The sequence below is a fragment of the Adiantum capillus-veneris genome, chromosome 6, assembly GCF_014529385.1.
Source record: "Adiantum capillus-veneris isolate H3 chromosome 6, ASM1452938v2, whole genome shotgun sequence".
NCBI lineage: Eukaryota > Viridiplantae > Streptophyta > Polypodiopsida > Polypodiales > Pteridaceae > Adiantum > Adiantum capillus-veneris.
In genome coordinates this window covers 85,647,688-85,674,352 of record NC_140936.1, presented here as the reverse complement: position 1 = coordinate 85,674,352, position 26,665 = coordinate 85,647,688, and the positions used below count along the sequence as shown (strand labels likewise).

General features: G+C 45.1%; 1 protein-coding gene across 1 annotated transcript; it reads right to left on the bottom strand.

The window, feature by feature from the left end:
• Window positions 1–260: 260 nt before the first annotated feature.
• Window positions 261–25,510, bottom strand: LOC147455823 (uncharacterized). The gene is made up of 8 exons (XM_086514469.1): window positions 25,259–25,510; window positions 25,106–25,156; window positions 24,922–25,029; window positions 2,237–2,311; window positions 2,085–2,126; window positions 1,992–2,017; window positions 1,838–1,904; window positions 261–536 (listed from the first exon to the last, which is right to left on the bottom strand). Exons 1-8 carry the CDS (start codon window positions 25,442–25,444, stop codon window positions 279–281), a joined length of 813 nt encoding a protein of 270 aa, XP_086370595.1. The 5' UTR covers window positions 25,445–25,510; the 3' UTR covers window positions 261–278.
• Between the last annotated feature and the right edge of the window lie 1,155 nt (window positions 25,511–26,665).

Below are 26,665 nucleotides of genomic sequence, written 5' to 3'. Positions count from 1 at the left end.
TACGTGGACCATTTGGTCGAAATTCTGTAAGGTAAAAGGTCACAAGGCCCACTTTTCTGTTTTTAAAGAGACTTGTGAGTTGAAGATTCGAGGGGGCGATCTTTGAGGTCTCTTGATATTGCTTTAAAACTACTCTTCTCTTCCCTTTTCAAACATAATAGCTACCAAACAGTTTGAGGCATTTTAGGTAGGTTTTTTTTTTAATATAGATTAAAAGGGGGGGGGGGGGGTTGGTTAGGGGGAATTTAAGTTTGGCCCAATGTAATCAGAAGGGATGCTCAGTTGTTTGTGTTCATGGCAAGTTGTCCGTGCACAGCAAAGGTCTTCAAAAGGAAGGGGCCAACAATAATCAGGGCCCCCTCAAGCCCACCATTCATAAGCTTGCTTGCAGGGATGGATGTAAAGCACATCAATGGCCTCATCCATGACAAAACAAGATGAGTTCTCACAGTCACCAGCATGGATGTTGCCCATGCGCCTGAAGCGGGAGGGCCGTAGCCGCTCACATGCAAAGAGCCCTCAAGCTTATGTCCAGTCTGCACTCAAGGAACATTCAATTTGATGGAAGTTTGCCACACATATTTTTGACAATAAAGTGCTACAAGACGAATAGTTACTGCCACACATTCATTGAGGCAGCACTTCTCTTATAAACTTAGCTCATGAATTTCCCAATCTCCTCTACCTATCTGGTGTTACACGAATGTGACAATATTTTGGGGACCTCAAATTGCTAGCCCCTTCTTTTAGAATGTCATTCAATAGCTCGACTTTCAAGCCAGCTATAGAATTGAGACCATGGAGTACACAGGGCATGTACGGATATGGTGCGTAGGAGAGCTCTCCCAGAGGCTTATGTCTACGTCATCACATCCCCTCAATGCTACTTAGTCATCAAGGAGGATCTTTTTTACTAATAAACAATTTGATAATGATATTTTCACCCAAAACAGAAAGTAATCAGGGAAGCCACTGTGAACATGGATTACGAATTATGCACATCCTCTACCAACATGCATGATCGTGTTTATAGCAATGTTGCTATGTTGCCTACCTACACTTGCGCTCTTGTAAGGATGAGAGTTGAAATCAAGCTCACGCATCTGACATCAAAACTGTCGATGCCATAATCTGGCATCCCTCACACTTTGCAATACCTGAAGATGATAAGAAAGGGACAAAGCTAAATACAAGGTGCCTTATTTCGTCTGAAAGGTTGCTCAGATCAATTGGTTTTTTAGAATTGAGGTTTGAATGCAGCAGATGATTTGGATCGAATGGTTCATTTCGAGGTGGCCATCTATTCTGGATTGGATCTTTCAAGACACATCTTTAGAGTATATGTACTCCTGTGCTTCTTGTAGTGATTCTCTTACCTGTTAGTTGATGCTCCTTGATAAGGGGTAGCATATTTGGTAACAACTTTCAAGTACTTCTGAGGGGTAGCATATTCGGTAACAATTTTCAAGTACTTCTATGTTGTAAAATAAGCTTTTGTAACACGAACCTTCACATGCTCCAACGCAAGATGCAAGTGCAGTAAGAGTGTCCCTAAGCTCTTAAACAGACTAATTTCTTTCAGAAATGAGAGTTATTTTCTCCTTCAAAAGACAGAATAGAGTTACAAAGCATTTGTTCAGAGTTCAAAGCTGTTACATACTCTGCAAATAAATTGAGTGTCATAAATCGAAAATAAAAAGGACTAAAAGTTATTTTCATGTATTACATTTCCCTTCCTATAATATTCACAGCATACTAGACAGTGGGCAAATTGCTCACATGGCAAACCACAAACGGTGCCATCGACACTAAACCAAAGAAAATACATTTGACATACTGACCAAGAGCTCTGCAAGGGGTTGGTCTCAAAATGACTCGTGTAATTGACTCTTTGAACTGTGCAGCTTTCAAATGGTGTGCGGTCGCGGTTAAAATCCAAACATTTGCTACATTGGATAACCAGCCAATGAGAAATGATCAATGATTCTCACCAAAAAGTAAGCTTCTTGTAAAAATTCTGCACGAAGCATCGTATGTGGCCTCACGTCCACAACACTGCACTAGACTTCAGGCTGTTCTCTTACAACTTTCTTAAAAACAGCACACAATCTGGATGGCCTAAAAATCTGTGAGCAAAGCACCATGAATGTTGATATATATAGCATCCCAAAAAAGTGACAAATATAATACAAAGACATAGAATACACACAAACTGATCAATCACAATAATCCCAACCTTGGCTTTAAACATGAAGTTTGGAGGAACATTTACAATGGCATACTCCGGGTGGTTGAAGTACTTTTCAAATTCCTGAAATTTGAAAAATTCTATAAACAAAATTTCAAGCCATCAAGCAATGTAGTAGTAAAATGTTTAGCTCGTTAGTTTCAAGAGAACAAATCAGATTGCAGTCAATCCAAACGTATCAACTTTTTGCCATGACTAGCACATGATTAGCCCCAACAAAGGATAGAATCATTTCCTTGACCTCAAAAGAAAAGTAAAACATCTCCCACAGGCGGGCTTAAATTGCAATATCCTTCAATAAACCTCAGGTCACCAGGGGTGACCAACTTACTCTCCTTGTTTTTCCAATAATTCTCAACACATATAACATGGTCTGTTAGAGTTCAGGCATCTCTCTGGATTCGCCCAGTTGGTCCCAGTTTCTCCCAGGGACAGGTGTTAGGGAGTGAGGGCTGTTTTGTGGCTATGCCCGGCCAGTGTGAGGTAGGTTTCTCATGTCGAGTTGTTTTTAGCCATGTTTAGCTCGGGTTTTGGCTTGGTTCCATGGTCTCCTGTAGTCCTGCAGGCTGGAAATATTATTCCCCGGCCTTGGCACATTTTTCCCTTGTGCGGCCTCATGGGCATCCAATGCCCCCTTTCCCATTCTCCCCCTATTTTCCCTCATTTACCAGGGTCGTGGGGCTGGAGGTGTGGGTAGGGCAGCCAGCCTATTGGCCTATATAGTCAGGCAGGGGGAGGGGGTCACTTCCAAGTGTGTGCAGATCAGCCCCAGTCCGGGGTGCCCTCCCTTAGGGGCCCTAGGGGGCAGTTCATTGCTGGTCGCCAGAGGGTAGGAGGGGGGGCAGCCCAGAATTTTGGGCAACCCTCACCTCAGCGTTTTTGGGGAAGCTGGCAGCATGCAGAAGGGAGCAGCCCAGCATTTTTGGGCAGCACCCATTCTGGCATTTTTGGGCAAAACACCAGGAGCAGACGATGGAGATGTGTGCAGCAGGAGGGGCATCCAGTCAGGCACACAATTGCCCTTCCACATCCTCATTGCAGTCTGATCCCCATGCACCAGGAGCGGCAATGCTAGATCCCGTCATCCTCGGGGCTTTACAACCTTTGCCAGGAGGAGATCTACATCTCTCGTCCTTGTGCTTGCTTGGTGGTTTCCTAATTTTTGCCAGAGGTCTCATGTGCAGCAACAGTTGGCAGTGTAAGTAGCAGTTGCAGTTGTGTGTACCTCAGGTCTACCCAGTTGGCATGACAGTTTTATGCCTGACCACCCTTGGTTACTTGTATGATGCCATGCAGTCAAACTATGAAGCTTTTGTAGAAAATGACACATGGACTTTATGTGATTTGCCTCCTGGCAAAAGGCCATTGGTACAAAGTGGGTTTACAAGTTGAAACGTAAGCCGGATGGTGAGACTGATCACTACAATGCTCGACTTGTGCAAAAGGTTATGCACAACAGAAAGGTATAGATTACAAAGAGACTTTTGATCCCACATGTGGTATGACTACTATGCGTTTTCTATGTGCATTGGTAGCTCATTTTGAATGGGATGTACATCAATCAGATATTGTTACTCCTTTCTTGAACGGTGACATATTTGATGAAGTTTGTGTAATGCAACCTCGCGGTTTTGTCATTAAAGGGCAAGAAGATAAAGTGTGCAAATGCAAGAAAGCTTTGTATGGGTTGAAGCAATCTTCGTGCTTGGTATGAGAAAGTTGACACTCATTTGGTCAAACGAGGCTTTTGTAACAGTCCAACAAAAAGCACCTTGTATGTAAAGCGTGAGGGCGATGCACTTCTCATTGTTGTACTACATGTGGATGATTTGCTGATCACTGGTCCAAATGAGGCAAATATTGTTGAATTTAAAGCTGATTTGAATGCTACTTTCAAGGTGAAAGATTTGGGGCTGTTGCATCATTACTTGGACATACAGTTTAAGCAGTGTGATGGTGGTATTGCCTTGTGTCAAACAAGTTACATAGAGACATTGCTATGTAAGTTTGGACTTGAAGATAGCAAACCTATTGCCACTCCCATAGAAACAGGTTTGAAATTGAGTCTTCATGATGCTCGTGATCCTACCGATGTCACTCTTTACAAAACTGTTGTTGGATGCCTTATTTATGTATGCAACACAAGGCCAGATATTCAGTTTGCAATCTCACAAGTCAGCAGATTTATGCATAGCCCAGGGTCTTAAGCATTGGCAGGCTGTCAAGAGGATTTTTTGCTCCTTAGTGGCACTCTACATCTTGGCTTGTTTTATCCCAAAAGGGAATCATTGCCGCTAGATTTACATGCTTTTTCGGACTCAAATTGGGCTGGTTGTTTTGACACGCGAGTGTCCACAAGCGGTTTTTGTTTCATGCTCGACAATTCATGCATATCATGGTTGAGCTAGAAGCAACCTACTGTGGCCACTTCCAGTTGTGAGGCTAAGTACAAGGTAGTCTTCACAGCTACGGTTGAGTGTGTAAAGAGATCTCTTCCGGAAAGTTGCTTTTCAAGAATCGAGTTGCGTTTCAAATGTTGAGACCTCACAAGTAATGTTTTTCATGTTTTGATCTTTGAGTATTTGTTTGCAGGTGTACTCCCTCTACACGAGGCACTAGGAGCAGAGGAAGGCATGAACCTCTGCAAAAGAAAAGCGCTTTGGGGAACTAGAGCCGGATTAGCCATAACAAGCCAAGAGAGAAGCAAGCATGCGGAACCCTGAGTCCTGCGAGAAAAGCTCACAAAGTTGGTAAAAAAAAAGTTCTCTCTACAGGAAGTTGACAAGACATGTGATTCTATGAGAAGGCGACATAGGCATGATGCTCAAGAACCTAGAGAATCCAAGGAGCAAAATGCTCAAGATCCTTCAAAACGCAGAAGTGAACCAAGTTCTACTATTCCTGTGCGAGAGAAGACCAAAAGAACTCTTTCTATCATTTATAGTATGGTCACACCTTTCTTACAAAATACCATGATTACAATGTCTAGAACTATATCCAAGAAGCCTCAACGATCTTGGAAGGATCTATAGAAGGTCTCCAGACCTAAGAACACACCAATCAAGTATCAATACTTTTCACGCAAGGGAAGATGTCCCGAAAGCTACCGCTTTCATTCAGCAGTTTGAAGTCGCCTTTACAAATGGCAATTTCTGTAACAAACTTGGACACTCCAAGTCAAGATTTTACCGCGACCCCACAAGAATTGACTTCAAAACAGTTCACAGTTCACAGTTGATTCGACACTGGCCCCCGGCAGAGTTCCGTGATATTGGCCCCAAAGACTAGCGCCCCTTTCCGTATTTTTCTTTTTGTATTAATCTGCAACTCAAAGTACAAGGGAGTGGGAGGCTCTCTCTCAGACTCTGTGTCCAGATGCTCTGAGAAGTGGGGAGCCTGACCACACTTATAAAGAGATTACAAGGGATGCCAAAAGCAGAGCCTCAAAAGCTTCAAAGTTAAAAGCCTTTTAAAAATTAAGCAGTGCTTCAAAAGCTCTCTCTCTCTCTCTCTCTCTCTCTCTCTCTCTCTCTCTCTCTCTCTCTCTCTCTCTCTCTCTCTCTTTTGCGTAGCAATTGCATAGCCTAAAACTGGCCCAAAAGCTGCCATCCCTACGTGCTACCACGTGGCTGGCTGTCCGCAAGATGCACCACGTTTTTCGCCGTGAATCTCGGAGAGCCGCACGGCAATGCCACGTCAACATTTCAATAGGGTTTTCCCGCGGGACTATCCGTGCCTAGGGGTAGGTGTGTGTACAGTGGGCAGCCATGTGTGTACAGTGGGCCACGTCACCAGTTTGTGACATACCCCCCTCTTGAAAGCATTGTAATCGCCCTCGATTACGCCTGCAAAACAGACAGAAGCCATAAACTGTCTTAGCAGACACTGACTGTTAGTACCGACGCAATAGGAACTGTCACGTGACACATCCAACCCTATGTGTCCGTGGACAAGCTACAGCATGACCAGGGTTCTGTTCAGTCAAGTCAGTCTAGAATAGGAAGTGATCTGGAACTTTTGTGAGTTTGTTTGCAAACCGTGCATGTCCAGACACTTAAGAGTAGGTGCATATCCTCTAGTTGCACATAGCATGATCATCAGATTTCCATCAAAACCCATCATAAGCATTTTTACAGTGCATAGACCTATTTGCGCTATTTTTGACATTTTTCACTTATCATTTTTAAGTGACTTTTGTTGGAAACTAGGTAGGGCAATTTTGCTAAGTTTGTATATATAGAAACCTAGCGCTAGCACTCTCTGGTAGAAGAGGCAACAGGAGCACCTTGCTCAACAGGCAACTTCTCAACAGGACCACCACAGAGGCCTAGCGTTTTTGCCCAACAGCAGAGGCTAGAGTTTTAAGTTCCAAGTCAGCCTTGGCGTTTTTGCATTGCAAAGCAACCCCGACGACCACAAGACAGCAGATCACCTAGCGTTAGCAGATTCTACAGCAATTAGCAGATTTCCACCGCAGTAGAAGATTTTCAGCCCTAGTATTTTTGCATCTACAAGACACCTCAGCGTTTTTGCAAATCTTCGCGACAAGACCTGAGTTAGCATCAGTGTTTTCAGTTTTCAGCAGTCAGTACCCGTAGTAGAACCCCCGAAGCTCGTAGACCTCACCTTCCCGCAGCGGATCCTCGCCGCACGATCAGATCCCGCGAAGTTTGCAGATTTAGCATCTGTGTTTTCAGTGCGTCGTCGTCGTACCGTCGACATCTACATCGTCACCGACATAGAGTAAGAATTCAGCAGATAAAGATTTGCAGATTTCAGCCCTTCGCATTTTCAGATTTCAGCCCGTCTCGTCGTCGTCGACATCATCGGCAAGTCCAAGCATTGTAGAGATTTGTGCAATCATAAGTAGACCGCTCTCGCCATAGAGAGTGGAGCCTTCGGAGGAGGGTTTAACAACATTCTGGTGTCATATTCTTCTCTCTCTATCTCTCAGTCTCAACACCTTCATTCACAGTGTTCACCACTTTGTTTGTGTCCATTGCACTCTCTCACTAAAGGAACGGAAGGCTCTCCCTTCCGTAAGTAAAAGGAACCTTGAGCAGAGTTCAGAGCACTCATCTTGAGCAAAGTCCAACATTCACTTCTGTTGCACCTTACATTGGTACCAGAGCTTTGGCAGTGTTCTGTATCACTCAAGGAAAGAACCACAAAAAAAAAATTTGCTTGTTGCGGTCGCACGTTACCCAAGATCTTTTGGGCGTGTCGATTCCTAATCGTGTTTTTGAAGAGTGACAGGAAACCCAAGAAAGAAGGGCTTGTCCAACCTCCCCTTGTGCCTCTTTTCACCCATTAAGAGGGGACCGTGCACTTAGCGGCCGGCCAATCGACGTGAGGCGGGAAAAAGCAACCTTGGTGTGAGCGCAAGGCCGCCAAGGGGTGTGCCCGCGGAAAAGAGCAGAACTCGGGTGAAGAGAAGATCCTTCTTTAACACAGATTGCAAGCGAAAGCAGAATGAAACCGGCCCGTGGGGCGGTAGGCTTTGGCTTTCACCCAAAATTCTTTACTTTACTTTAGACACACAGAGAAACTTCACGAGTAAGCTTGTGACTGGAATTCAACACTTCAAGACAAAACACGGCTTGGTAACTAAAGCGCTACCAAGCAGACAACGACACCCTGTTGGCCCAAAAGACTGGCGCCCGTTCCGGTATTTCTTTATTATTATTATACTTGAGAAAAACCTATAAGCTTCCACAAGATGTCCCACTTTTATTGGGCTGAAATTCCTCTACTCCAACCCGATTTCGGCAACATAACCATAGTAGAAGTCTCCACGTACAAAATTCCAAGCAAACATTGACTTTCCACGCACTTTAGAGCGCTTTGCAAAACCTGGTAAAAAAAGCTCGTTGAATTCTTTGTTTTGCGCTCCGATCCGCATGCCGATCACTTTTCTGGGTAGCCCTCGAGCTCTCGCACCTGTAGGGTCACTTGCCCCTTGAATTAGACGAGATTCCTCTCGGGAAATCTCTCCAAAATGGCATGTACAAGCACCCAATGCTTTCCGAGGCTCCCGTGACAAAATAAACGATCCGAACCCTTGCACCTAGCCCTCACCAAGCTGTCCAAACCTGCCCATGGCTGTAATTGCAGGTTTTTAACCCTATTTCGCCAACATAACAACGCAAATATCCTTGTAGGTCAAAAGTACACATCAAGGACACTTTCCCTTGCGGTATGGAAGCTTTCCAGTGAGCTGCAGGTCAATTTCAGCAAGCTGTAATTTTCTGTTTTGCCACTTTTAGGTGCCTACTGCCCTGTACACGCATCCCAAGGCCTTTCCGAGGCTCTCGTGGCAATTCCCTGCAATTTAGGTGCAAAACCCTAAACCTGCAAAAAAACACTGCAGGCTGTAATTCTCTGTTTTGGACCGTTTCGAGCGGAGCGAGCACGCCTACGCGTGTCTGAGGTGCTCCCGCACGCAATGGGACAGTTTCCCTGCAAATTGGACGAGTTTTCACGCGAGAAAACTCTCCGTTCTCGCATTCCTTCGCGATGGAACTGTGCGTACCTGAAGAGGATTAGCAATTAGCTAATCCGGTTCCTGTACAAAAGGCTCTCTTGCCTTGGCAAACGCACATAAAACCCCCATAACTGTACATGGTCATCTGAGAAGCCCAACTAGAGGGGCATTACCATATGTGCAAAGGGGAGAGAGAGATGCGCGAGAGAAAATCGTCGCGCTACATAGAGCAAGGGAGAAGGCAAGCTTTCCATTGAAGCTGTGATCACCTGCACCCGCTACTCTCACACACTGTAGCACACACATTGAAGCAAAAATCTGCCCCTCTTGAAATGGGCGCCTCCTCTTCTTGCAGACTTGGCAAGTCAAGTACATGTGGAGCCGCCATGTGTCCAGTTTGACTCTTTTGAGTTAATTCCCTAGTACCCACCAACTTATAAGTGTCGCGAGGGGCCTAAATGACTTTGAACTGAACCTAGACACCCTTTTACTGCTCAGATTCAAGTGCCGATTAGCCCGACCAACTCGTAGTGACCTGCCCTTCCCGACTGCGGGTGAAACTCTCGGTCATCGGCTGTTTCACATTGGCCACACAATATCCGCTCATTTGCAACTTCAAAAAGAGGGTCCCAAAAATTAAACAAAAATCATCGGAAAGAAACCAACAACTCAAGTTAGCAATTGCCACGTCCTCAATTGCGTGCCATATATACATGCCATAGATGATCTTGTGTGGTAAGCACCCTTTTATCATCGCATGTATCCGCAAGAAAGACTATCAAAACATGTGTACAAATGACTTACTGAGACCTTCATACTTTTGTCAAACTGCACACTGCTATTGCACTGAATCCATGAGTACATTTGATGTGCTAGCTCTATCATTACCCCTCCTATGCAGACGTTGGGTTGGGGCATACATAGGCTGTAAGCCAAAGGCCTCAAGGTAAAGCTGCAATACATTTGGTGACTCTGACAGTTCATGCTCTTCCATCCACTTTGCATCCATAGGTGGATAGTTCTTGAACTTCACCAAGTAGCATCTTTGCAACCTGTCCCTTAACTTTTACGTGTGCAAAAGGCTCTTGCCTCTGCAAACGAGCATAATTCCACAACACTGTGATGTACCATCCACGACCAAGTAAGCTCAAATTTCAAGATGATTTACCAATGCATCATAGAATCCAAGCAATCGCCTCAAAGAATCGGTAAGCAGCGTGTCACCTAGCAGACCCACATCACTCCCGCACGAGATCTAGTGGCCAATCTACCACCTATCTCATCTTGGTTCATACTTGCAAACCCTAAAAACGCAGCAGAAAATCAGCCCTAATTTGACGACTTTTTGGCAAGGCGAACATGCGGATTTCCTGTCTGTCCTGTGAAGAGGAACCCTCTTCCTTGGTGTCATTCATCGTGTCTGTCATAGTGTAATTCCAAGTTCTTGTACTCTGTGTCTGTACCCAAAACAACCGAGGCTCACTTCTTGAGGAAGAAGTGATGCTGTCCCGGCAACGAAACCTTAAAATCGGCCCATGGGGCGCTAGGCTTTGGCTTTCATCCGAAATTCTTTAGTTTACTTTAGACACATAGAGAAATTTCACGAATAAGCCTGTGACTGGAATTCAACAATTCAAGACAAAACAGGGCCTGGTAGCTAGAGCGCTACCAAGCAGACAACGACACCCTGTTGGCCCAAAAGACTGGCGCCCCTTTCGGTATTTCTTTATTATTATTATACTTGAAAAAAACCTGTAAACTTCCACAAGATGTCCCACTTTTATCGGGTTGAAATTCCTCTACTCCAACCCGATTTCGGCAACATAACCACAGTAGAAGTCTCCACGTACAAAATTCCAAGCAAACATTGACTTTCCACGCACTTTAGAGCGCTTTGCAAAACCTAGTGAGAAATTGCAGCTCGCTGAATCCTCTATTTTGCGCTCTGATCCACGTGCCGATCACTTTTCTGGGTAGCCCTCGAGCTCTCGCACTTGTAGGGTCACTTGCCCCTTGAATTAGACGAGATTCCTCACGGGAAATCTCTCCAAAATGGCATGTACAAGCACCCAATGCTTTCCTGAAGCTCCCCTGACAAAATAAACAATCCGAACCCTTGCACCTAGCTCTCACCAAGCTGTCCAAACCTGCCAATGGCTGTGGATGCAGGTTTTTGACCCAATTTCGCCAACATAACGACACAAATATCCCTGTAGGTCAAAAGTACACGTCAAGGACACTTTCCCTGGCAGTATGGAAGCTTTCCAGTGAGCTGCAGGTCAATTTCAGCATGCTGTAATTTTCTGTTTTGCCACTTTTAGGTGACTACTGCCCTGTACACGCATCCCAAGGCCTTTCCGAGGCTCCCCTAGCAATTCCCTGTAGTTTAGGTGCAAAACCCTAAACCTGCAGAAAAACACAGCAGGCTGTACTTCTCTGTTTTGGACCGTTTCGAGCGGAACGAGCACGCCTACACATGTCTCAGGTGCTCTCGCACGCAATGGGACAGTTCCCCTGTAAATTGGACGAGTTTTCACGCGAGAAAACTCTCCGTTTTCGCATTCCTTCGCGATGGAACTGTGCGTACCTGAAGGGGATTAGAAATTAGCTAATCCGGTTCCTGTACAAAAGGCTCTTGCCTTGGCAAACACGCATAAAACCCCATAATTGTACATGGTCATCTGAGAAGCCCAACTAGAGGGGCATTACCATATGTGCAAAGGGGAGAGAGAGATGCGCGAGAGAAAATCGTCGAGCTACATAGAGCAAGGGAGAAGGCAAGCTTTCCATTAAAGCTGTGATCACTTGCACCCACTACTCACACACTGTAGCACACACATTGAAGTAAAAATCAGCCCCCTCTCTTGAAATGGGCGCCTCCTCTTCTTGCAGGCCTGGCAAGTACATGTGGAGCCGCCATGTGTCCAGTTTGCCTCTTTTGAGTTAATTCCCTAGTACCCACCAACTTATAAGTGTTGCAAGGGGCCTAAATGACTTTGAATTGAGCCTAGACACCCTTTTACTGCTCGGATTCCAGTGCCGATTAGCCCGACCAACTCGTGGTGACCTGCCCTTCTCGACTGGGGGTGAAACTCTCGGCCGTCGGCCGTTTCACACTGGCCACGCAATGTCCGTTCATTTGCAACTTCAAAAAGAGGGTCCCAAAAATTAAACAAAAATCATCGGAAAGAAACCAACAACTCAAGTTAGCAATTGCCACGTCCTCGTGACACAGGACCTCAAGAACCTCAGGAACCCAAGAACCCAAGACCCACAAGAACCTCAAGAACCCAAGAACCCAAGACCAACAAGAACCCAAGTTCCTCGTGAACTTAAGAACCCAAGACCACAAGAACCCAAGACTTCAGTGGATGGTCATCACTTGAAGCGAAATGGATACTTCGCTTGGAGGTGGTGAGCATGGGAGTGGCGAAGAAGAGTTTTCCCAACCAAGAGGTTTTTCCGACCCTCCCCCTTCCCCATCTACACCAAGGATTGCACCAGATCCTATAGATGAGTTGGAGCAGATGTTTATGGACAACAAGTTAGAACGCGAAGCAAGAAAGTTAGAACGCGAAGCAAGAAAAGCAAAAATTGATTGTAAGTATGAAGAAAGAATGGCAGCCATAGCACGTGAACGCGACGAAAGAGAAGCAAAATTTGATCGCGAGAACAAAGCAAGAAAAGCAATGAACGACCGACACATGAACTAGATGTTGCGACTCTTCTCTCAAGAGCTGGCACAGATGCAAGAGATTCAGGAGAAGGAGACTCTCTCAGTCTCGTCTTTTCCAAAGAATGGCAGACATAATTTGCATGATAATGATAAACATGAACTCTCTCAGTCTCGTCTTTTCCAAAGAACGGCAGACATGATTTGCATGATAATGATAAACGTGATGATTTGCATGATCAAGATGTAATTTTTCACAAGCATTATGATTTGCAAGAAGATGATGTGATTGTTCACAAGGATGATGTGTTAGTTGATACTTTCTCTAGTGAAGCTAACCTCATTGCAGATTCGATCAATCACGAAGAACTGATCTTGGCTCTCGACTCGAGGTCCACAGAACCCCCACAGGAAGATTCGATCAAACACGAAGAACCAATCTTGGCTCTCGAGCCTAGGTCCAAAGAACCCCGATCCCCCACAGGTAGTACTATGTGTTCGCATGATTAGTCAGCAAGCATTGTTCGAGTGTTTCATTCATGATCGTTTCCTGTATTTTAGTCAGCGTCTTTATGTGATCCCTTTCCAAAGGCATGCCATATTGTACGTTGAGCATGATTCACTCATGAATGAGCACGGATATATGCGGATTTCTCATGAAAAGCTGAAAGGTATGCATTTAAGGAAGTCACATTCCATGTCTTTTCCTTGGCATGACATTCATAGAAAGAGCACAAGAAAGTATGAGCACCAAGCATGGGCATTTCCGTTGTGAATTGCCACAGTTGATTGATTTAGATCAGCAAGACAAGATTCGATCTCATTTTTTGAGTGTGTGTGGTGAACGTTTGGCACTCCGTCTATTTGTTCATCTGCATTGCATGCACAGTCTTTTAAGAAGATTAAATTTTTTCCAGTCACTTTACATGGATATGTTCATGTTTTTGTGTTGGAAGTGGTTTCAGGAATTTTCAGCCTCGGATATTTTTGAAGAAGGTGGACCTACGTCGATAGCAGAAGTGGAAGCATTGAAGGAGACTCAGAAGACTTTGTGTCGCTTTCGGCACAGCCCAAAGAAGCAAGCATTGCAAAGCTTTATGAAGTTCAAGTTTGGCATGACCCACGCTTCAGAGTGGGCCGGCGAAGAGTCCTTTCCAAGATTCCAGACGCTGTTGGAGATCTCCCTCGATTCCATACAAATCGGTACCAGTACCTCACTTTGAAAAGGAGGGGATGTCACGTGACACATCCAACCCTATGTATCCGTGGACAAACTACAACATGACCATGGTTCGGTTCAGTCAAGTCAGTCTAGAATAGGAAGTGATCTGGCACTTTTGTGAGTTTGTTCGCAGACCGTGCATATCCAGACACTTAGAGTAGGTGCATATCCTCTAGTTGCACACAACATGATCATTAGATTTCCATCAAAACCCATCAGGAGCATTTTTACAGTGCATAGACCTATTTTTCCTATTTTTGACATTTTTCACATATTATTTTTAAGTGACTTTTGTTGGAAACTAGGTAGGGCAATTTTGCTAAGTTACAAAAACCTAGCGCTAGCACTTTCTGGTAGAAGAGGCAGCAAAAGCACCTTGCTCAACAGGCAACTTCTCAGCAGGACCACCACAGAGGCCTAACGTTTTTGCCCAACAACAGAGGCCAGCGTTTTTAGTTCCAGATCAGCCTTGGCGTTTTTGCATTGCAAAGCAACCCCGGCGACCACAAGACAGCAGATCCCCTAGCGTTAGCAGATTCTACAGCAGTTCGCAGATTTCCACTGCAACAAAAGATTTTCAGCCCTAGCGGTTTTGCAGCTGCAAGACACCTCAGCGTTTTTGCATATCTTTGCGACAAGACCTCAGTTAGCATCAACGTCTTCAGTTTTCAGCACTCAATACCCACAGTAGAACCCCCGAACCTCGTAGATCTCACCTTCCAGCAGTAGATCCTCGCCGCACGGTCAGATCCCGCGAAGTTTGCAGATTCAGCCCGGAAAACGCAGATTTCAGCATCTGCGTTTTCAGCGCGTCGTCGTCGTACCGTCATCATCGACATCGTCACCAACATAGAGTCAGAATTCAGCAGATAAAGATTTGCAGATTTCAGCCCTTAGCATTTTCAAATTTCAGACCGTCTCGTCGTCGTCCTCATCGTCGGCAAGTCCAAGCATTGTAGAGATTTGTGCAATCATAAATAGACCGCTCTCGCCATAGAGAGTGGGGCCTTCGCAGGAGGGTTTGACAACATTCTGGTGTCGTATTCTTCTCTCTCTATCTCTCAGTCTCAGCACCTTCATTCACAATGTTCACCACTTTGTTTGTGTCCATTGCACACTCTCACTAAAGGAACAGAAGGCTCTCCCTTCCGTAAGTAAAAGGAACCTTGAGCACAGTTCGGAGCACTCATCTTGAGCAAAGTTCAACATTCACTTCCACTGCACCTTACAGGAACACACATCTAGCACATGTACCAATCGACAGTCACATCACACGACATCACAGGACATCACTTGACATCATAGGACATCACATGACAAATCACATTCATTCGGATCTCAGACCATGATTAATCAGCAGCGCAATTAGCAATCGCATCTAGATCCACTCAGGACCTCAAAGATGCCCGATTGACTAATCCCTATTGCAACCATGTCTATCAAGATCATTCAGACCAAAATGCTGCAATCATTTCGTCTATTAGTTCCTGCACTTAAACTCCTCAAGAAGAAATCAATATCATATTATCGGGAATTCTAGTTCATAAAGTCATACAGCAGAATATAGTCAGCTCACAGTATCCCCGAAACTCAAAGAGACATCGATGACTTTAGTCGACCAAGTTGAGTTCAGGTTTCCATTTGGAATAGACTATGCTAAACCAAAAGCTTCAAGGTAAAGATTGACAATCTGAGGAGTATCTGCTAGATCCTCCTCCTCCATCCACTTCGCATCCAATGCAAGATAGTTCTTGAATTTAACCAAGAACCGCCTTATTGCTTTACCCTTAATCTTTCTATCTTTATGTGCCAATATCTCTTCTGGAACAAGGATCTCCTCGTTTTCTTCCACTTCAGGTTGCTGATCAGGCTCCCCCATCTTCGGGCGCATCGCCTTTAAAAGGCTTCAGGAGACTCACATGAAAAGCATTGTGAATCCTCCAAGTTTCGGGCAGCTTCAGTCTAAAGGAGACATCATTTATCTTTTCGGAGATCTGGAAAGGTACGTAGTATCGCATACTAAGCTTTGGAAAATGCCTCTCCTTTCCCTTTTTCTTTCTTAGGCATGCCTTCTCAAAACATAAGCGCACCCAATCGTTCTCCTTCAATTTCAAATCGCGACGATGGCGATCTGCTGCCTTTTTCTGTCTTTCTTGAGATTTCTGCAAAGCCTTGTGGACCTTGGCAAAAGCCGTGTCCAAGTCGCGCGTGTACTCATCGGCTTCAAAAATCTTATCTTTCGTGCTTAGGAAGGGTGGAACCTTCGTAGCACCTTCAATAATCTCACATGGCGCCTTCCCCGTCGAAGAGTGTATCGTGTTATTGTAGGCAAATTCCACCAAAAGTAAATACTTTTCCCATTGAGTCTTCTAATCCGAGATGTAAGACTTCAATAAATCTAGTACCAATGAATTGGCAATCTCAGATTGCTCGTCAATCTGCGGGTGGAAAGATGACGAGAACTGCAACCGCATGCCTATGTTCTCCCAAATAGCCTTCCAAAACAAACTTGTAAATCTGGGGTCCCTGTCGGAGACAATCGTCTCGGACATGCCATGTAATCTCAATATCTGGGCCACAAACAGTCTCGCTATGTGATCCGGCTTGACTGTTTTCTTCACTGGAATGAAATGAGCCTATTTGCTAAATCTGTCAATAACAGTCCAGATACCATCGTGACCACTCTGTGTTTTTGGGAGATAAAAATGAAATCCATTGCAATAACATCCTTGTGCTTTATGCCTGTCAAACTTGACCTTCTGGCATAGCAAGCATCTGCGCACAAACTCGTCCACATCCTTCTTGAGTCTCAGCCAAAAGAAGTATCTCTCTACCCCTTTCAAGGTGGTAGCAATGTCGCGGTGACCCATAAAAGGTGGACAGTGGCATTCGGTCATAACCTTTTCTCTCAACGGCTGTGTAACGCACAACATGGTTTTCCTCATCAAGTAGCCATCCCGAATGGAATATCCCGCTACTATCTCCCCATTCCATATCCGAGTGAAAATATCTGCAAAATCTGTATCTGTGGCATACTGATCGACCATATCCTCGAAGATCCTATGATGAATCGTGGAAAAAGCCAGAACCAACGGCTTTCGAGACACAACATCTGCCACCAAATTCTTCTGTCCCTACACATGACCAATCTGGAAGTGAAACTGTGACAAGATGTACGCCCACCGCATCTGCTTTTCCGATAGCTGCTTTTGTGAAAAGAAGTAGTGTAAACTCTGATGGTCTGTGAAGACAGTAAAATCCGCTCCGAGTAGATAATGTCGCCACTGAGTAAGAGCATGGATAATCGCCAAAAGCTCTTTCTCATAAATCTACGTTGTCAATTCTGGCATTGAGAACAATCGGCTCACGTAAGCGATTGTCACGTGCACATCTAACCCTATGTGTGTGTGGACAAGCTACTTTATGACATGGGTTCAGTTCAGTTATGGCACTTTTGTGAGTCTGTTTGCAGACCGTGCATGCCCAGACACTTAGAGTAGATGCATATCCTTTAGTTGCACACAACATGATCATGATTACAGTCAAAACCCATCAAGAGCATTTTTTCAATGCATAGACCTATTTTCCCGATTTTTGACATTTTTCACTTCTTATTGCAACAAGAACATTTGTTCAACGGGCACCTTCTTAGCAGGATTCCCCCCATCAGCAAACCTAGCGTTTTTGCATCTGCAAAGGCCTAGCGTTTTCATCCACAATCAGCCCTGGCGTTTTTGCATTGCAGATCAGCCCGGCAGTAGCAGAACACAACAAGTAGCCTACGGTTTTGCATTTGCAAGGCAAGCTGGCAACAACAGGATAGCACAACCCCTAGTGTTTTTGGAGCAACATGACAGACAAGTGTATTGCAGTTCCATCGCGACAGAACCCAAAAGAACGCCAGCGCTTTCAGTTTTCAGCATGGACTCACCGCAGAACAAGTCCCGAACCTCGCAGATCCCACCTTCCCGCAACAGATCCTCGCCGCACGGTCAGATCCATCGAAGTTTGCAGTTTCAGCCCGGCAAACGCAGATTTCAGCATCTGCATTTTCAGCGCGCCATCGTTGCATCGTCGTGATCGCCATCGTCACCGACATAGAGTCAGAATTAAGCAGAAAAAGATTTCCAGATTTCAGCCCCGTCTCGTCGTCCTTCTCATCGTCGTCGACATCGTCGGCAAGTCCAATTCATTGTAGAGATTTGTGCAATCAATAGTAGACCGCTCTCGCCATAGAGAGTGGGACCTTCGGGAGGGGTTTGACAACATTCTGGTGTCGTATTATTCTCTCTCTATCTCTCAGTCTCAGTACTTTCATGCACAGTGTTTACCCACTTTGTTTGTGATCATTTGCACTCTCTCACTAAAAGAACGGAAGGCTCTCCCTTCCGTAAGTAAAACGAACCTTGAGACAGTTCGGAGCACTCATCTTGAGCAAAGTTCAACATTCACTTCCGCTGCACCTTACATTGGTATCAGAGCTTTGGCAGTGTTCTGTTTCACTCAAGGAAAGAACCACATAATTTTTTTGCTTGTTGCGGTCGCATGTAACCCAAGTCCTCTTGGGCGTGTCGATTCCTAATCGTGTTTCTGAAGAGTGACAGGAAACCCAAGAAAGAAGGGCTTGTCCAAACTCCCCTTGTTTCTCTTTTCACTCATTGAGAGTGGACCGTGCACTTAGCAGCCGGCCAATCGACGTGAGGTGGGAAAAAGCAACCTTGGTGTGAGTGCAAGGGTGCCAAGGGATGCGCCCACGAGAAAGAGAAGAGCTTGGGTAAGAGAAAATCCTTCTCTAACACAAATTGCAAGCTAAAGAAGAACCTCAAGAACCTCAAGACTCAAGAACCCAAGACCCACAAGAACCCAAGTTCCTCGTGAACTTAAGAACCACGACTTCAGTGGATGGTCATTACCCGAAGCGGAATGGATACTTCGCATGGAGGTGATGAGCATGGGAGTGGCGAAGAAGAGTTTTCCCCACCAGGAGGTTTTTCCAACCCTCCCCCTTCCCCATCTACGCAAAGGATAGCACTAACTCCTATGGAGGCTTTTGACAAGATGATGATGGACAGGAAGTTAGAAAGCGAAGATAGAAAGGCAACTATTGCGAGTGAGCATGAGCAAGCCTGCTTGGCGGCCGAAGAAAGAATGGCAGCCATAGATCGTGAATACGAAGAAAGAATGGCAGTCATAGAGCGTGAGCGCGAGCAAGCATGCTTAGCGGCCGAAGAACGCATCGCAGAATTGGATCGCAAGCGCAAAGAGCGTGAAGCACGAGAGCCCAACACATGCAAGTGTTGTTCCGACTTTTTTCTAATGTGTAGGCACAAATTGCAAAGGATCAGGAGAAGGAGACTCTCAGTCTTTTCTTCTCCAAAGCACAACACACAGGATAAGCGTGATGAATTGCATAATAATGACAAAGCATGATGATTTGCATGATCAAAATGTGATTTCTCACAACCATGATGATTTGCAAGAAGATCACATCTTGATCCTGCAAATCATCATGCTTGTCATTGTCATCCAAATCATTATGCAAATCATTGGCATCCAAATCATCATGCTTATCATTGCCATTCAAATCATCATGCAAATCATCATCATGCTTCACACAATCATGCAAATCCTGTGTATCATGCTTTGGAGAAGAAGAGACTGAGAGAGTCTTCTTTTTCCGAATCTCTTGTATCGGTGTCGACACTTGAGAAAAGAGTCGCAACATCTCTTGCATTCGTGCTTTGTTCTCGCGATAGAATTCTGCTTGTCTTGCTTTGTTCGCTCGATCAAATTCTGCTTCTCTTGCTTTGGCTTCCAAGCGTGCTTGCTCGTGCTCACGCGCTATGGCTGTCATTCTTTCTTGGTATTTGCAATCTATGGTTGATATTCTTTCTTTGCTTTCGAACTTCCTGTGCATCATCCTTTTGTCGAAAGCCTCCATAAGAGTTAGTGCAATCCTTGTCGTAGATGGGGAAGGGTCAGAAAAACCTTCTGGTGTGGAAAATTCTTCTTCGCCTCTCTCATGCTCATCACCTCCAAGCGAAGTATCCATTCCGCTTCGAGTGATGACCATTCTGCAATCGTGGGTTCTTGTGGGTTCTTGGGGTCTTGGGTTCTTAAGTCCACGAGGAACTTGGGTTCTTGAGGTTCTTGAGGTGTTCTTTCGCTTGCAAATCGCGTTGAGAAGGATCTTCTCTTCACCCGAGTTCTACCCTTTTCTGCGGGCGCACCCCTTGGTGGCCTTGCGCTCACACCAAGGTTGCTTTTTCCCACCTCACGTTGATTGGCCGGCCGCTAAGTGTACGGTCCGCTCGCAATGAGTGAAAAGAGATACAAGGGGAGGCTGGACAAGCCCTTCTTTCTTGGGATTCCTGTCACTCTTCAACAAAACACGATTAGGAATCGCCACGCCCAAGTAAACTTGGGTTCGTGCGATCGCAACAAGAAAAAAAATTTCTTGTGGTTCTTGTGGTTCTTGTGGTTCTTTCCTTGAGTAATGCAGAACACTTCCAAAGCTCTGATACCAATGTTAGGTGCAGCGGAATGAATGTTGGATTTTCTCAAGATTAGTGATCTTTATTGCTCAAGGTTCCTTTTAGTTCTTTAGGGAAAGAGAGAGCTTTCCGTCTTGTAGAGTGCTATGATCACGAACAAAGTGAGTGGATATTGTGCGTGCAAGTGAATGAGACTGAGAGAAGGAGAGAGAAGAGATACGACACCTGAGAGGTTGTAAAACGCTCCTCCGAAGGCCCCACTCTCGTCGGCGAGAGTGGTCTATTTCTTGATTGCACAAAGGTGTACAATGCGTATGCAATAGACAGATGCAAATTGGACTATGCCGATGGCGACGACGGTGATGACGACGACGACTTGATGGCTGAAATCTGGGATCTTCTAATCGCTGAATTCGGGGACTGTTTCGGTGGCTGAAAATGACTGTTTTGGCTGCGTTTTTATGGCTGAAAATGGGGGATCATCTACAACCAACTTGGGGGGAATCTACTACTGTGTCTAGGGCTGAAAACTGTGTGTATCTTCTGCGTCAAGGGCTGAGAATCAAAAACGCTGATGTTGCTTTTCCCTTGCCAAAAACGCTACTGCTGATCTGAATCTGCAAGCAAAAACGCTGATGGCTGATGTGGAAAAACGCTAGCAATGATGAGGAATCTGCTAATTCTGCTACTTCTTGGGATCGCCAATGGGGGGTCTGCAAGGCTGGGATGCTTATTCAAAATGCAAAGGCTGAGATAACCAAAAACGCTAGCCAAAAACGCTAGAAGGCCTAGATCTGCAAAAACGCTGGGTAAGCTGTATCTGCTGGCGATGGTGCTGCAGGGGGGTATTGCTGAGAAGTTGCCTGTTGAGCGGGAAGCTCCAGCTGCCTCTTCTGCCAGAAAGTGTGAACTTTGGTTTGCTTATATATTAACTTAGCAAAATTGCCCTACCTACTTTTGTAGGAAAGTCACTTAAAAATAATGAGTGAAAATCCCAATAAATAGGAAAATAGACTAAATGCACTGGAAAATTCCCCTAACTGATGCTAATGGATTCTGATGGGAATCCTGATGATCATGCTGTGTGCAACCGGAGGATATGCATCTATGCTAAGTGACTGGGCATGCACGGTCTACGAATAGACTCACAAAAGTGCCAGATCACTACTAATCTAACTTGATCTGACTGACTGAACCCTACCGTGGTGTAGCTTGTCCACGGACACATAGGGTTGGGATGTGTCACGTGACATTTTCAGCCATAGACATCAGCGTTTTCAGATCAGCCGTGAACCTCGCCGTACCGCACCCTGCCCAGTTGCATATCCTTGCCGCATCGCCCATCAACGCCCAGATCAGCCTAGCGTTTTCAGTTTCAGCACAAACCAGCCAACATTTTTGCAGAATCAGATTTAGCCGGCTAGCAGATCAGCGTTTTCAGATTTAGACATCAGCGTTTTCAGATCAGCCGTGAACCTCGCCGTACCGCACCCTGCCCAGTTGCATATCCTTGCCGCATCGCCCATCAACGCCCAGATCAGCCTAGCGTTTTCAGTTTCAGCACAAACCAGCCAACATTTTTGCAGAATCAGATTTAGCCGGCTAGCATTTTTGCATTCTCACCTCGCATGCATCGATGGTTGTAGATCAGCCCCGTAGAACCGCCACAGTAGCAGATCCACAACAGAAGTACCTAGCGTTTTCAGATTTCAGCCTTGACATCGTCGTCGTCGACATAGACCCCAACAGTACCTCGTCGTTGACATAAGACCCCTCAATGGCCAGTACACAGCTTCAGTAGCATCAGTGCCCCTTCGCATCAGTATCTCACAAGGTTGTTTCAAGACGTACGTACGGATCTGAACAATTCTTGATGACCTCCACACGGAGGAGACGTCGATTGGCGTAAAGAAAACATTGCTAGTGGTTACACCCACAGAAGGAGAATGCGGAAAGACGTGCCGCAATGCACAACAAATCTTCGGATCGGAACGGTCGGCCTACCTTGACCAAAGGCCCGGAACAAGAAACCTTCTCTAGTGAGATGGCAGACTCTGTTTGCTAAAGGAAGACATCCTCACATGAGATTAATGCTCTATAATTTGGACATACCCTACGCAGGAGGACATATGAGGTTTAATATCCTCGAGACCATACGCACAGATTACGTGCAAGCACAGATACCTAGATTGATTTCTAGGAGGATTATTCATATCAACCATAGCCTCGTCAAATTGTAGATCTCATCAATTCAAGTAGCATTTTGCTTTTCAACCCTTAGCTTCTCAAATCGAAACATCTAGAGCAAGATCCCATTAGCATCTCCGCATCTAGGACCATTGTATCAACATTTGTGCAATCTAAGCATATACCCCTCATGTGAGAGAGAGGGGGGGGCCTCGGAGGGGGCTTTGGGAACCCATCCACTATCACTCACAGAACCTTCAGTCGGTATCTTTCTCTGGTCTCCTCTAGTTTATTGAACACCTCTCTCATGAAGTAAAAGAAACCTTGAGTACACACTGAGCACTAATCCTGAGCATTCACCATCAATCACTTCAGCTAAACATTCTCACAACAACACACGAACAAAACTAAAAACTTTTACACTTTGAACTTCAAAATCAAAGTAGTCACAACACAAAGTGGCGGAGTTCCATTCCTAGATGCACTGCCCCAGTCTCCAGAGTCTCGCACCCCTCTCAGTACCTCTTTTTGTATTAGTACAAATGCCAAGGAGTCCACTCTGCAATCTGCTACCAAGCTAATCTGCAATGTGGAAAGCACACTTACAAAGGCCCTTGGCCAAAAAGCATCACATACAAAAGTTGGTGCTAAGTCCACCAACAACCGCTAAAACCTAGACGCCCACAAAAACAATTCACACGTGTAAAAATAAGTAGTGGTTTTTAAAAGTCGCTTTTGAGCTTTATGGACCAGTGCCGAGGCCAGGGTGCCACTACTCTTCATATTGCAATTACATTGATGACTCATAGGGAGAGTGAGTACGCTCCGCCACTTGTATCTTCGACTCTTGGTCAATGAAATAAGAAATACTATCAAAGATGTCTAATTCAGAGGCCGAGGCTTCTCAGAATGAACTCCTAAGAGCGGAAATCCACCACTCTGTGTCTCTTGTCTGCAGTGTGTTTCACGTTCACATTTGTTGTTTTCCATTCAATTTCAGAATTGTTGCAGTGATTTAGCACCTTGTTACGTGACTTGCCACTTATTGAAAACGGTCTCTTGAGTAAGGACACAAATAAAGTGGTCATTGACATAGGGGACACAATGATAGTACTCTTAGTGCTACCATCAGTACACTAATCTCTTACCGCTCTACCAATCCATGGCCTCTAAAGATCTTAAGTGCAACTATGTCACATGCCGCCCATTCTCCTATATGGTAGGCCACACTTTGTAATCAGATCAAACATTGAGAGAGAGAGAGAGAGAGGGGGGGGGATGCCAACTTCTTTAATAGTACCATTGCATTTGCTGACTTTCAGCTAACTATGCACTAACCTATTATTTTCTAGGATTTCAACCCTTCACTTGGGCCTCTCATTTGCTTTTATATGTTTTGTGATTTCTTGAAAATCTTAGGAGCCTACTCCACATAACAAGCTAAAACAATTATACTTTGATTGTAAAAGGTACCAATGATCTTCCCGACAAAATGGTAGTACTACCATCTCCAATGCTATGGCACATATTCAATCCTTGTAGACGTCAAGGGACATCCATACACTAGTGCTTAGGTTTTGGAACTCTAGATCCAATGGCATGGACAGTGACCATAAAAGGGTCAAGAGATTGCTGAAAATAAACAGCACCATCAAGCATATCCATCGCTCAATGACTTCCTTGAACCCGGTCAAAACTACTACGCCTGCCTCGATTCTTAGTTCTCCTGGTCTACCTCCAGTTATGTCACGTGCGCATTGCACTTGAGCTACATGGACATGCTATTGCTACAGGTCAACATCAACCTTAGTTAGTATAGCTTACGATCTAACCTAGCACTTTGTGAGCCTCTAGCAGGACGTACATGATCAAGCAAGTCATAGTTGCATACCCTCACTTGCATACTACAAGATATAGGCATACACTTAAGTCATTTATTAACAAATGACTTTGACATGACATTTATAAAAAGTAGGTAGGGCAAATGGCTAAAAACCTATTAAAAAGTCACTTGGCCTTCAATTCTTAGGAGATTAAAACCCGATACACACAGGGGCATCTAGCATCCACAACACCTAAGCATTTCCGTCGCCAGCACCCGAGCATCATCAACGTTTTTGCATTAGTTCAGCCCAGGGTTTTTGCATCAGGATGAAGCTTTCAGTATTCAGCATTTATCCATTGTCTCAGCATTGTGCAAGTAATTAAATTAAGTACTTGCTCTCGCAACAAAACATGGAGGCCCTTGAGGGTGGTTGGGACCCAGCATGCAATGTCGCCTCTCTTCTCTCTCTCTTCCATTGTGTTGATTCTTTTAAGTGAAGTAAAGTAACCTTGTGTTTGGGCGAAGTTCTAGATCTGAGCTAAAATCCTTAAACCCTTCCGCTGCACCTGACAAGTTAACACATTTCTTACTTTTACTCACTTCAATTGCCAAGTTTAAATGCATCATCTCCACCAACAAGCCAAAACAGCATTCCCCCTTGTTCATTTGAAAGACCCTAAAGAGACTATATGGACTAAGTTCTTATCGCTAGCAAGACCAAATACAACACTGAATCATTAACCCTTAATCCTCATGTTGTAAATAAGGAAGGGTAGAATGACAAGAACCTGTGGCATGCCATGTCTGGTGGTTACACTCCAAGGAACTGGTTGAAAAAGCTCGCCAGTGAACTCATACTCGAAGCTTGTATTTGTTTCAGGTGCTTGCCCTGACACCTACATGGGCACAATGAAAAAAAGTAAAGCACCACTCCAGCAGCGTGACAGATGTAAAACAAATAATTTTGTATACCTGCCTTCTGAATGTGGGAGAATCTAGTAAAGTGTGGAGCATCTCTTCACACTATAAGGCAAAAAAAAAGGTATGAGTTTATTCAACAGAAAATGTGACTGAAAAACTGTACAAGCGCGAGAGAGAGAGAGAGAGAGAGAGAGAGAGAGAGACCTCGGGCTTCAGCTCAAAGGAGGCGTCATAAGTATGTACAACTTTGAGCCCCATGCGAGTGGGCGAAGGGGCCCATTGCCGGGGAAGGAGAATAGAGGATGAAGTTGATAGACGTCGGGGTCGCAGAAGAGAGAGAGCAGGAGCAGCGCCCGGCGCCAGGCTTCCCACAATCTGTAGAGCAGCCATCTTGTATCTATCTGCTCATTGTATCTATCTAGTCTATGTGCTCATTTTCATAAGTGCGCGAGAAATCCCAGCAAGCACTAGGGCCTATTTGACACCTCTTTTTGGCCTGCCCAAAGGGCTAAGGCCATCGTGATGTGTTCCCTTTTTGTTGGTGAAAAAGAAAAAAATATATCCTTAAAAAATGTAAAATTTTCTATTGTTTTGATGGGTTGGAGAGCAGAGATACTCATTACAAAGACAAAAAAGAATCATAGAAAAGAATCTTTTAAGTTCTCATTGGCTGAACGAGGTAATAAGCACTCATAAGGGAGAGAAGCATGTAGAGGCATTGATGAAACACAAAGCAGATGACTGCTTTTGCCCATGTGTGACGAGTTGTATTGTTGTGGTAGAGAGCTAATGGGATAAGGGAGAAGATGAATCGGGTATTGCAACCTCTCTCTCTCTCTCTCTCTCTCTCTCTCTCTCTCTCTCCATGTGGGGGCATGGCAAGGTCTCTGTGCGCAGGGTGGGGGCCATAGCAGGCAACAGAGAGTGCGAGTGCTCTATCTTTCTATCGCCGGGTTCAAATGAGCCGGAGGCAAAGAAAGCGGCAGGGCTATCACATGTGCATCCTCCGTGGATTGCAATGATTTTTTTCAACGAAATTTGCGGGCTGTGCAGAAACAGTGAGTGCGTTGGCCCTCCATTTGCTCAAATGCCTGGTCTTCAAGTTGTTCACCTATTACCACCGGCACCTTCGTCTGAACCCAGCCTATGTGTATGTGAAAGGATGCTCTCTCTCTCTCTCTCTCTCTCTCTCTCTCTCTCTCTCTCTCTCTCTCTCTCTCTCTCTCTCCACAGTCTCCTTGCACATTCCAGGTTCCAGCTCGTAATAGGAGCTTCAAGTATGCCACAAACAATAGCGCAGGAGTAGAGCAGCTCAGCAGGGTGGGGGGCCCGGGGTTCTCAGAACAGAACACTGGTGGCTCTTTGTCCATTCACGTTGTGCAGTGTCGCTTATGAAAATACTGTAGTTATGAATATTCGCCATGTTGGCCAGCATCGTTTGAGTGATTGAGGTAGATAAGAATCTATATCATGTGTCTGCACGTCCAAGAGAGAGAGAGAGAGAGCAGCTGGGACGCACGACGAGAGGTGATTGCCGCAGCACCATTTTTTTGCATGCTCTGTTGTACTCCAATTGCTTATTGTGTCACTATTCTCTCTACACATGTACAC

Excerpts from the sequence above, each read along its gene's own strand:
- LOC147455823 (XM_086514469.1), bottom strand. The coding sequence starts at position 25,444 with ATGGCTGCTCTACAGATTGTGGGAAGCCTGGCGCCGGGCGCTGCTCCT. Across the intron at positions 2,127-2,236 it reads ACTTCATGTTTAAAGCCAAG|ATTTTTAGGCCATCCAGATT; the intron begins GTTGGGATTATT and ends CTTTGCTCACAG. Across the intron at positions 537-1,837 it reads CCTTGCAGAGCTCTTGGTCA|ACTGGACATAAGCTTGAGGG; the intron begins GTATGTCAAATG and ends CCTTGAGTGCAG.